Source organism: Phascolarctos cinereus, unplaced genomic scaffold (genome assembly GCF_003287225.1).
Source record: "Phascolarctos cinereus isolate Bilbo 61053 unplaced genomic scaffold, phaCin_HiC Scaffold_9;HRSCAF=440, whole genome shotgun sequence".
Lineage (NCBI taxonomy): Eukaryota > Metazoa > Chordata > Mammalia > Diprotodontia > Phascolarctidae > Phascolarctos > Phascolarctos cinereus.
Window position 1 is genome coordinate 246,274,158 of NW_027556402.1, and position 11,971 is coordinate 246,286,128.

General features: G+C 36.1%; 2 protein-coding genes across 2 annotated transcripts; both read left to right on the forward strand.

Annotated features, from left to right (window-relative positions):
- Positions 1-1,495: 1,495 nt before the first annotated feature.
- LOC110199677 (olfactory receptor 4C11-like) lies at positions 1,496-2,416 on the forward strand. The gene is given in 3 exon segments (XM_020974556.1): positions 1,496-1,548; positions 1,550-1,821; positions 1,824-2,416. Coding segments are annotated over 3 exon segments (918 nt in total).
- Positions 2,417-9,061: 6,645 nt separating this feature from the next.
- On the forward strand, positions 9,062-10,272 carry LOC110199519 (olfactory receptor 4C15-like). Its single transcript, XM_020974401.2, has 2 exons — positions 9,062-9,960; positions 10,263-10,272. Exons 1-2 carry the CDS (start codon positions 9,062-9,064, stop codon positions 10,270-10,272), a joined length of 909 nt encoding a protein of 302 aa, XP_020830060.2.
- The last annotated feature ends 1,699 nt before the right edge of the window (positions 10,273-11,971 follow it).

The following is an 11,971-nucleotide window of genomic DNA, read 5'->3' on the forward strand; positions in this document are numbered from 1 at the left end:
AGTGAATTGGCAAGAAGGCTGAATTTAGAGTCAGTTATCACAAGTATGATTCTTACTTCTTTCATTTACTACTTATGTGACCTTGAAAAATGACTCAAAATTTCTTTATACTCAATTTTCTCACCTGCAAAATGAGTAATTTGAACCAGATATTCTGTATAGTAAGTTCTAGATCTAGATTTATGAGTTTTTCCCTCTTAATAAAAAGGAAACTCCTTATGAACAGGAACTATTAATATTATTCTCTTGCCTTTTAGATGAAATAAACAATGATTTTCTCAAAAAGAGAATGATAGTAGCTTCTTGATATGTAACTAATAAGGTTGACTTGAATTATTGGAGAATGTATAAAATGTATTGTTCAAGGACAATTTGTAATCATTCTTGAAACAAGTGTTAATCAACAGAAGCCAATGAATTTCAGTAAGAATAATTGATATGTTCTTTCCTTTTTTGATATGGTCACTACCATGATAGATGAACAGAATGATAATGATGACATATTAAAAATTAATTTTTGTGTGAATCTATATTATACACACACACACACACACATATGTGTCTGTGCCTATACCTGTGTGTATATATGGTCATAGCATTTGCTACACATGTGTATATGTATATACACATATGCACACATACACATACACATATACATATACATATACATATGCATATACATATACATATACATATATACATTTACATTCATACCTATGTATATGGAAATGTTTGCTAAATTACAGGAGCTATACTTTCAAAAATGAAGATTTTGATAATCACACTGTGACTTTACCTTATTAGAACACATCTGGGATATTCTGCTCAGTTCAGTGTGCTACATTTTAGAAAGGATATTTACAAGCTGTAAGACATCCATAGAATGACAATGAGGAAGGTGAGTATACTGCATATTATATGCCATTTAATGGTTTAAATGACTGGGAATGCTTTTTATTAAAATAAAAGATTTGAGGAGGACATGGTAACATCTTGAAGTATTTGATGAATTGTCATGTGGAAAAAGGGACTCTCCCTCCAATTTATTCCAGAGATCAGAAGTAGAAACAATGGTTATAAATTTTATAAATTTCTTATCAATTAAACCTGTCAAATATAGTAATAACAGAAAAAATAGGATTGACTCTAGCAGGACAATAGGAAATAAGCAAGGAGGATGTCAGTTTTTAGTATTAACTTCAATAATTTGGCAAGTCATTCTCTGTCCTTTTACTGACATAGAAACTTATTCCTTTGTAAACAAGCCCATGAAATGTGGAGGGTGTATTGCATTAGGTTATGGGAAGTATATATTCTTAGTAATCTTCCATGTAAGATTTTTACAGGTATAAGTAACATTGAAATACTTGAGAACAGACAATAATTCAGTAAGACACAAGGTCTCTTGATCTGTTTTCCTAATGCTATTTTCTTCTGTTTAGGCAATGATGAGTTCTCACTCATATCCTTAACCATTTTCATTGAAGACATAGAAATGAAAAACAACATGGCTGAATTTATTCTTCTTGGACTGACCCAAGACCCAGAAACAAAAGATAGTATTTGGCATCTTCTTGGTTTTCTACACCACAACTGTGTTAGGAAACCTGCTCATCTTTTTGACCATCAAGACCAGTCCCACACTTGAGTCCCCCATGCATTTCAGTCTGACCTACTTGTCCTTTGAGGACTCCTGTTTCTCTAGTACGACAGCTCCCAAACTGATTGTAGAAAACCTCTTTAAAAAACAGGCTATTACCTTCGACAAGTGCATGACTCAAGTATTTGGAATCCATTTCTTTGGATGTATGGAAGTCTTCGTTTTATCCTCATGGCCTGTGACCGCTATGTGGCCATCTGTAAGCCTCTGCACTACACAGTCATCATGAACCAGAAGATGTGTGGCATTTTAGTAATATTGGCCTGGTTGGGGTCTTTTCTGCATTTCATCACCCAGACCTTCCTTGCCTTGAGTTTACCCTTCTGCGGTTCCAAAGTGATTGAACGCTACATGTGTGACTTGCAGCCTTTGCTGAGATTGGCCTGTACTGACACCTATGTGATAAACCTATTGAGTATTTCCAATAGTGGGATCATATGCATTACAAGCTTTGCAATTCTAATGACCTCCTATGTTTTCATCCTTTATTCACTAAGAAATCATAGTGCAGAAGGGAAGTGTAAAGCCTTGTCCACGTGTATCTCCCACATAATTATGGTTGTTATATTATTTGTCCCCTGTACTTTTATATATACTCGGCCCCCAATTATCATGCCTGTAAATAAGTTGGTGCCTGTATTTTATACCATTGGAACTCCTTTGCTCAGCCCCTTGATCTATACACTGAGGAATGCAGAAGTAAAAAATGCTATGGAGAAGCTACAGAGCAACATAGTAAATTCACATAGCAAATAGAATACATACTATGCCCCCCCCCAAGTTACTGGCATGTCAATTCACAGTTGTCTACCTCAGTTTCCTCAACTGTAAAACGAGAATAATAATAACATCTACCTCACAGGGTTGTTGAGGGGATCAATTCAGATAATATTTGTAAAGTGCTTAGGACAGTGCCTGAAACATAGCAGATGTTTAATAAATAATTACCTTCTTCTACTTCAAAGAAGATTTGGACCAATACGAAGAAGAGATACGATCTGCTTGCACTTGTCCCTGACCCCTGAGATTATGAGTATAACATGTAGGCCCTTCAATACACAATGAGTAATGACTCTATTATATTCAGCCCAAAATACCAGAAGAATGACAGCACGATGAGTGTTTACAGTTTTTGACTAGGGCTGGTGCCTGTATACTCCATATTGGTACAATGATATGTATATAGTTTCTGTTGACTAGGGAGGAAAGTCAGTGACTTCACAGCTTTCAAATGAGGAGGGAGTTTAGAGGTCATCTAATGTAACCCTTTCACTTTATACATGAATAAACTGAGGACAATAAAGGTTAAACATTTCACCTAAGTTGATATAAATAGTAAATGACAGAGAAATCAAGGATTTTAGTCCAATCCTAGTGCTATTTTAACTATACTATGCCACAACCTATTCCATTTTTTCTCTTTGTATTCTTGTCCTGAAACCTTTTTCACTCCTGAGGTATGTAGATAGATCTTCATGACAGGAAAGGAGAATCTGTTCACTTTTACCAGGGAAATATTCTTTTGCTATTTCTTACTATGCTAATTTTTGAAATGTCTTTCTTTGAAATATCTGTGTGCTTTGGTTGAAACAGATTAAAAGTCGATCACATATAGTAAAAAACAAACAAACAAACAAACAAACATATTAATAGGATCTCAGGAGTCATAGCATAACCCTTGGATAGCTTTCTAAAGTAGTCACATGTGAGAGGGGCCACCAAATCCTATAACTGAGTGCAAAGTGTTTTGGGGAAGGATAAATTGTTCCAAAAGTTTTAATATTTATTTTAAAATAGTGCTTGGTGTAGAAAAAACAGAACTGTTATCAGGGCAGATGCTAGATTTTAGAAAAGATAGAGTTTTAATTCACATGCAATTTACAGAATAGTAGATAGGTTACAAAAAACAAAGGTGAAAATAGCATCAAACAAAATCTTACCTAATCCATGCAATGAATTAGCAACTATCTGATGGCAGTATTTCTTAATCAACTACCTATTCATGATTCTGCGTGCGAAAAATGCAAATATTGTGACTTAAAGTTAATTGGGCTAAACTGAAACACTCAGTTTACTACTGAATATTTCTACCTTAAAAATTATAATGGTACATAAGATATTCACTAAACTTCTCTAGACCTGAGTCCACATTTACTACATTGACTACGATATACAAAATGATCCTTTTACCTCTAATATTTGATGATTTTAAGTAATTTCTTTTTTCACAAATAAGATGATGGGATATTCAAAAGGTCACAGTAAACCCTATACAAATGCTTCTTTTGGCTTCAGAGGTAACAGCATTTATGGAGAGAGTGCTAAATACTAGGCAGGATAAGAAAGTTGCAATAAAGACCCAGTTCACCTGTTTTCTGCTTTAGCTAAGACTTGGCTCCAGATAAGGTTAGACAAAATTGGACTGGGACACTTCTTCATTCATTGACCTTCAAGTCAACAAAGTTTATGGAGCCAATTTACTCATAATGAACAACCCTCATTTCCCCGGAGGCTTCAGTTCTCCAAGTTTCTAAAGTTTGATGCAATTACTATAAATAATTGTTGGAAAAAAACATTAAGCTCAAAGTGTACCAGGCAGAGAGCTCTGCATCATGCAGATTTAGGCAAACTTCCTATTGTCACAATCTCTGTGTCTACCCATCTTGTGGCCTTAATGACATTCGGAACAAGGAATTAGTAATATGAGTTCCCAAAATATTAGGTGGGCAAGACCCAACATCCTCTAAGAATACCACGTTCCTGGAGTGAGTAAAGTGACAGTAAGATGATGAATTCATGAAAATATCTTTTTTTCTGTCACTCCTTTCTCCTCTTTCCTCTGCCCAACCCTGCTCATTCTCCTTTTGACCATTCCCCACTCTGTTACCACTCTTCCTATTCCTCAGTCTTTTTGTCCAAGACCTTCAACTTTACCTAATAATCAAAATCTCATCACTTCATGTCTTTATTTTTGTATTTAAAGCCCATTCCAAAACTTTTTTTTCTTTTCATTTAACTTAATGTAAATGGAAGGTAAGTCAAAGTGGACAAAAGTGTGAAAATGATTGACAAAAAATATTGAGGACTAAATTCTTTGGGGCTTGGAATTTTTGAGTAAGGACTTCAGCCTTTATTCTCTAGGAGGTGAAGAACCATGGATGCTGATTAATTAGGACAGGATATGAAAGATGTGTTACTTAAGGAATATTAATCAAGAACCATAGAAATAACTCATCTCTTAGCTTTTGGAATAAATATAGCTGGTATTTCTTCTATTCAAACACATGTCTATGTGTATAGTTATGGCTATTCTCACGTGTAATTGGTTTCACTGTACATGACACTTGTGATATTGGTGAGATGTCTCATTATTCTGATTTATGTGCATATGCTGAAACATAGAAATAAAAAAAATAAGTAAGCCTTCACAGGTCAAACAATAACTCAGCACTTCTGGCTTCACCAGAACCTAACAAATGTACTGATGGTCTTTTCACCATACCTCACTGCTGCCTCAAATACAAAGTCCTTGTCTTTTATAGGTCTTAGACTACAAATATTGACTACTCAGGTGAAATGAGGTCTGACAGCTTTTTTTCTTTTTTTCTATTTTATTAAAATCTCAATAATAATTTATACTTTTACTCCCAGGATACATTTAAGGATAGATACATTTATCAAGATACAGAATATTTTTTTTAATTTTTTCAAGAGCATTGTCACACTTGGATGAGAGGAATTAATCAAGGGCTGCACAGAAATAAAAATCATTCTATTAATGTTATTTTGTTTTGTTTTTCTGGAAGATGTAAATAGGACATATTAAAACAAATATGCAAAACCAAATAAAACTCACCTTCTTATATAGACCCTGAACCATCATATTCTATCTGGTGAATATAAGTAATGAACAAAAGCAGTTGTGATTTTGCATTTTGCCATATGAAGTGAGAAGAGAAAGAATGGGATATGGAGAAAGGGTTGGGAGGAGATAGGGAGAGGAAGAGAGAAAAAAAAGGTGTAGAGAGAGGGAGAGAAAGAAGTGAGGTAGAGAGAGAGAAGGAGAGGAAAGGAAAAAAGAGAGGAGAGAGACAGGAGAGAGAGATTCAAAGAGTGGGAGAGAGTGAGAAGTGGGGAGGGAGAAAGAGATGGGAAGAGAAGGAGGAGAGGAAGAGACAGAGAGAGACAGAGACAGAGAGAGCATCATTTGGCTTCTGGTCCACATATTCTGTTACTACTTCCATTTATTTCTCTCCTAACTTCATTGTCCGAACTAAAAAAAAACCCTACCAATTGCACTAATATACATATATATATAAATATACTATTTCTTAATCTTCTTTAGTATTAAAACTATCTAATAGACATTTCATTTTAAGATATTTGAATCAGGCCAAGCACATTTCAAAATAAAACCTACAGATGTTTTTATTTGCACAGTACTTTCACTGCCCATTTCTCCTTCCTCTTTGGGGGCATGCAAATTATCTTAATTTCTGGCCAGAACATCAGCAGTTCTGACAGGTCTTATGAAGTTGAAGAAGCTTGGAGCTGAGCTAAGGAGTTCTGATTGCCAGAAGATCCACACTAATGAGTTGGGGAACTTCATCATAAGGAAAATACTCACAAGTTTAAAAATCATGTTCAGCAACTCAGTAAAACAATGCACTCTAGGATTATGCACACCAATCAACCAGTCTATCAAAAAAATATATATATCAGCTTGTGGTTACATGCCAGGGTAGGAGCTGAGGACTCAAATTCAAAGAAAGAAAGGCATAATAATTTAACTTGCCTTCAGATCTTGTGCATGTCAAATTTTTCTCTACGTTAATTAGCTCCTAGGAAGAAATGTTTTGGGGACAGAAAAACAGAAATTCTGAGATAGATATAGTAGTAAAAGTAGAAGAGCAGGAGAAGGAGGAGGAGGAGGAGAAGGAGCAGCAGCAGAGGCAGCAGTTCTCAGCCAACTTGAAAATTTCAAGAAAGGGAATGTGTTTTCTATGGGCAGATCTGAGAAAAAAGGCAGTGTGGTTTCATGTTCTCGAAGAACTGAAATGTTACCTTTCATATAGTCTGACTGGGAAAGGCTTTCCAGCGCCTCTAGGCAATTTTAAAATTGTGAAACAGTTGTCAATTTTACTAATAGAGACAGTTTATTGATTAAGTAGTTCTTTATATCAATAAGAAATTCATGTGTAAGTGGTGGTGGTGGTGGTGGGGATTCAGGGCAGGTCTGTACCAGATATTTCAGAGGGCAATTGGTCTCATAGATGTCACAGGCTGTACTAATTATTGCTAAGAAGTTTCACTATAGGAGAGATAATTTTGGAATAGAATAAGTTTTAAGAGATGGCAAAGGAAGATGGGGAACCCATATGCTTATTCATCTCTTGTCTTCTTTCCAATCCATGGGATTAAACATTTCAGTACTATTTTTTATTTGGTGGGTAGAGAAGAGGAGGGTCTAGTTTCTTCTTCCTATGAGATAGGTGTTAAATAAATGTGAACATTTCACTTCATATTTTGTAGGTAAAACTGCTTGCCTTTTTCTCTCTGGGGAGGAACATTATTGCTCTGAAACACATATGTATCAGAAGACCCAGAACTTCAGTGGCAGAAACATAGGCCTAACTCTGGAATTGACAGCCCCCTCTTCACTAGAGGTTTTCAAGGAAAGGATTGGAAGACATTGAGGTTAAGAGGTCTCTAGGAATTCTACTTTAAAATTTCGAATAGGTAATTGGTTACATGGGATTGAAACTCAAGGGAGACACTTAGGTGGACATACAGATTAAGGAGTCATTAGCATAGAAATGTTAGCTAAACCCATGGGAACTGAGGAAGAGAGAGTGAGAGAGAGAAAGAAAGAGAGGAAGAGAGAGAGAGAAGGGAAGTTATTAATGGTTTAATATCATCTTCAAACTAAGTTTCTAATAGAATATTCAAGAATTTTTTCTTGCATTTATATGTATGCATGCATATGTATATATGCATATCTATGTGTGCACACATGCATGCATAGTTGTATAAGTACATCTATGTAGGTATAAATGTATATTTATATACACATAAATATATATATTTCTTGAAAGAAGGCATAAATAGGATATTTATTAAATATTCCAGTGGGAGAAATCCAGCAAGGAATAATAAACTATTAGTTACTAGCTAGTGTTCAGGGAGGAGAAATTCTTGCAGTCTAGAACATTCATCCATATTGAATAAGGACAAATGTAAATCCTTTTCTGGATTTAAAAAAAAATCACCTTGCAAGTAGAAAATAAGTGAGATAAGAAAAACGAGCGATAGTAAGGGGGTAAAGAGAGTGATGGTATGGAATAAATACAAGGTCAATATGAGAACAAACTATAACATATTCAAGAATCATAGTATGTTAAGCTTCATTGCAAGACATATTGGACAATGAATTGCTATACCAACTATACATTGTTGAGAACTTTGTTGGAATATGACATTAATTTCTGCAAATATTATTTTAAGAAGGGCATGGGGAAACTGGTGAGGGTAATAGAGAGGGAAATCTGAATCATAAAGGGCCTCTTGTTCATATGATCTGAAGATGTACCAAAGGACATCTCATAACCAACAATGCCACATGGTATGTAAATATCATTAGTATTGACATATTTTAATATGCTTTTGAACATATTTGTAACAGTAAGGTGCTAACGGGCTGCAGCACTTATAAGTTTTTCACAAGTTCAGATCAGTACCCAAAAAGACATTCACACTTTTCCTAGCTTATAAATGATTTAATAATGGTAATAATAGCAAACATACATGCACATCAATGTGGTTACATATGATTATACAGTCTTAGAAGTAAAGACTATTAAAATAAATATAGAGAGATAAAGAAGAAGAAATGTATCACCAATCCAAGGAAGCACCAATTCCTGAATATCTGGCCTTGGGAGTCCTGTCTCACAGCCCTCAGGGTCCCCATTGGGAAAATCCCTACCAGTGTGTGCTCTCTGAGGGAGACTCCCCAAGTCACTTTGCCAAGAAAGACCCTTTTTATCATCCTTACACAAAGACGGCAGGAAGCCGAGGAATAGGTGATTAATCTTAAGGACCTGAGAGTTGTGGCCGAAACTCTCTGTCATCAAGAACAATCTTTGTTATGTCAAAAAATGTCTTGGATCAATACCCAGGAACTGGCCAAGTCCATGGATGTTTACCTCAAGATTTGTTTTCTAAGGAATAGTTCCCCAAGGACAATACGTTAGGGAAGTTCTTTGTCCTTTGGCTTGGGCTGTGGTACGGAAGATCTTATGCATTAACCCTTCAATGTTCTTTAATATTGATGAGTAAAATTTCTTCTTTCTCTTTTCTGCAGATACGCAACGATTAATAGGACACTTAAGCCCTTTAAAAATGGAAAATCAAAGTCATGTGACTGAGTTCATTCTCCTGGGACTTTCACAGAATCCAAATATTCAGAAAATGACATTTGTTATATTCTTAGTTTTCTACCTTGCAACTGTTGGGGGGAATTTATTTATTGTTGTTACCATCATATGCACCCCTTCTCTTTTGGGGTCCCCTATGTACTTCTTCCTAGCTTTTCTATCTCTCTTGGATGCCAGCTTCTCCTCTGTCATTGTTCCTAAAGTTATCAGAGACTCTCTCTGTGAAAGAAAAACCATATCCTTCCAAGACTGTATGGGTCAGATTTTTGCACAACATTTCTTGGCTGGTGTAGAGGTGATTGTCCTCACATCCATGGCTTTTGACAGGTATGTGGCTATCTGCAAGCCTCTGCACTATGTGACAATCATGAGTCGGCCCCTGTGTTTGTTGCTGGTGGGAGTAGCCTGGGCTGGGGGCTTATTGCATTCCATGATTCAGATTTTCTTCATGCTTCCCTTACCCTTTTGTGGCCCCAATGTAATTGATCACTTTATGTGTGACTTGTACCTTTTGCTGGAGCTTGCCTGTTCTGACACCCGTATGCTTGGTCTGATGGTTGTGGCCAACAGTGGCTTTATCTGTATCATCAACTTTTCCCTCTTGCTTATCTCCTATGGCATCATCCTGCACTCTCTAAGGACATACAGCACAGCAGCTCGTCGCAAAGCCCTTTCCACTTGTGGTTCCCACATCACAGTTGTTGTCTTATTTTTCGTACCATGTATATTTGAATATACAAGGCCTCCCATTACTTTTTCTTTTGATAAAATGGTGGCAATATTTTATAGCTTTCTAACTCCTTTATTAAATCCATTGATCTACACATTTAGAAATACAGAAATGAAAGATGCCGTGAAGAAACTGTGGGGCAAAAGAGTGATTAATGTTGAAAAACAAATAATTTAAGGAATTTTTTGAAAGATAAATTAAATGTCTCATCTTCACTTTTCTGCACAACCTCAAAACAAAGTAAAAAAGATAATATAAAGATTATATGTTTTGCTGAGAAAAAATATTTTTAAACCTTTTTTTTCATGATTTACACTGAAGATATGTTTAGCAGTATAGGCAGCAAAAGTTACAACACCATGTTAATGCATAGAACACTGACAGAGATAAATCCTAGTTCTAAGTTATCAAGAAGCATTTGGTTCACAATTCACAGGTGTAATTAAAAAAAAACTAATATTAACAGTGACAGAAAGAGAATAAACTTCTCAAATCAAGGAAATTCATTCAGCCAAGAACAAAAAAAATAGTTACTATTCTTTTATAAGAAATCAAATAGTTACAACATATTATTCTAAAAAAGTTTTTTAAAGGTAGATTTGGACATATATATAACATCCTGTAATGTAGAATTTAACTTTTAGCAAAAAAAAAAAAAGATTTCAAAAAAAGGAAGTATTTTAATCATTTTTTTAAAAGACTCCATATGTGAGCAAGACATGCTATTGGAGTAAGAGAAGCAAAATCTGATTTTCCCCCACAGCAGTGAGGCCCCATCCTTCCCCTACATGTTGATTAGGCAACCCTTTTCCCTTTCTTCTTTGCCCTTTCCGCCATATGCTGCACAGGCAACTACTTCCCTCATATGCTGAATAGGCAACCTCACCACTCTGTAGCAACCTTGTGATCTAGGGACCCTCAGCCCACCCTATAAACAGCCACCTTGTGGTCAGGGGGCTTTCCCAAAACCACACATGTGCAATAAGGCTCCTCAATGCCCAAGAGTAACTTATGTGATGTCACAGTGTCCATTTACATCTTATGAATATGGTAATGAAGGGACTCTGGAAAGTGAAAGTATGGCTATTTCAAGATAACCACCCTGAAGACACAGTACATCCAAGGCACAAGTCTTTTTTTTTTTTTTTGCTTGCATAGCCTAAAGATTATGCCATAGTTAACTGCCATAAGTTATTCCCCCTTCGGCTCTGATATGAGCGAGTCCCCAATAACCAGTACCCTCAGCTGCTCGGTTCCATTTCTTTTTTATGACAATAAAGCCCTGCTTGGAAGGACTCTGGCTTTGGCATTCTTACCTACTCCAAACCAGCTCTCCCACTGCACTATAAGGTCATTATTTAAACACGTAAACACATCATTGAATAATATGAAACAAAGGCTAGAGGTAGATTGAAACTGAAGTGTGGGGAACATGGAATTCTAAGCTAAGGAGTTTGTATCTGATCTCATTTTTTTTATGTGTTTACATAGTATATCCCCTAATCCAGGGGTTGGACTCTTTCGGTAGCCTTAAAAGGCCTATGGACCCCTTCCTAAAATAATATTTTCAGATGCCTCAAATAAAATACATGGGATCACAAAGGGCAGGCTCTAGCAGCTGAGTGGCTCAGGTAAATCCTACAGAATGCTGAGAGTAAGCTGAACATTTAAAGAAACCAGAGATTCTAGAGAAAGAGAAAAGGCTTTCTACATATGAGATGAAGGATCTCATGTTAGATGGCTTCTATTTTCTCAATAACTCAGTGCTAGTTAAGAGAAGGGGATGATGGTATTATTGAATGCTTGAGTCAAGAGAAGCTTTACCATAGTCACTGAGGGAACATGATAGTAAGAGGCAAGATAAAGGATTGCCAAGCAGCAGTGAGGATCCATTTGAAATTTGATAATGTGAACTTATATTGGGACCCCTTAGTCAACCCCTTTTTATATTTCCTCCAGTAGTATTCAGCAACTTGGTGGCAGGAAGGAAAAAGGCAGATATCGCAGCTGACCCAAGATTGAAGACTGACAGTGCCTGAGAAACCAGAGGACAAATAGGGGAAGGATTCACATTTGTACGGCATATGAAGGAAGGAAAAGGAAGCCAAAACATAAGTCATAAACTAAAAGCAAGGACAGATGGGA

Bases quoted from the DNA above. Each gene is read 5' to 3' on its own strand.
- LOC110199519 (XM_020974401.2), top strand. From the start codon at position 9,062: ATGGAAAATCAAAGTCATGTGACTGAGTTCATTCTCCTGGGACTTTCA.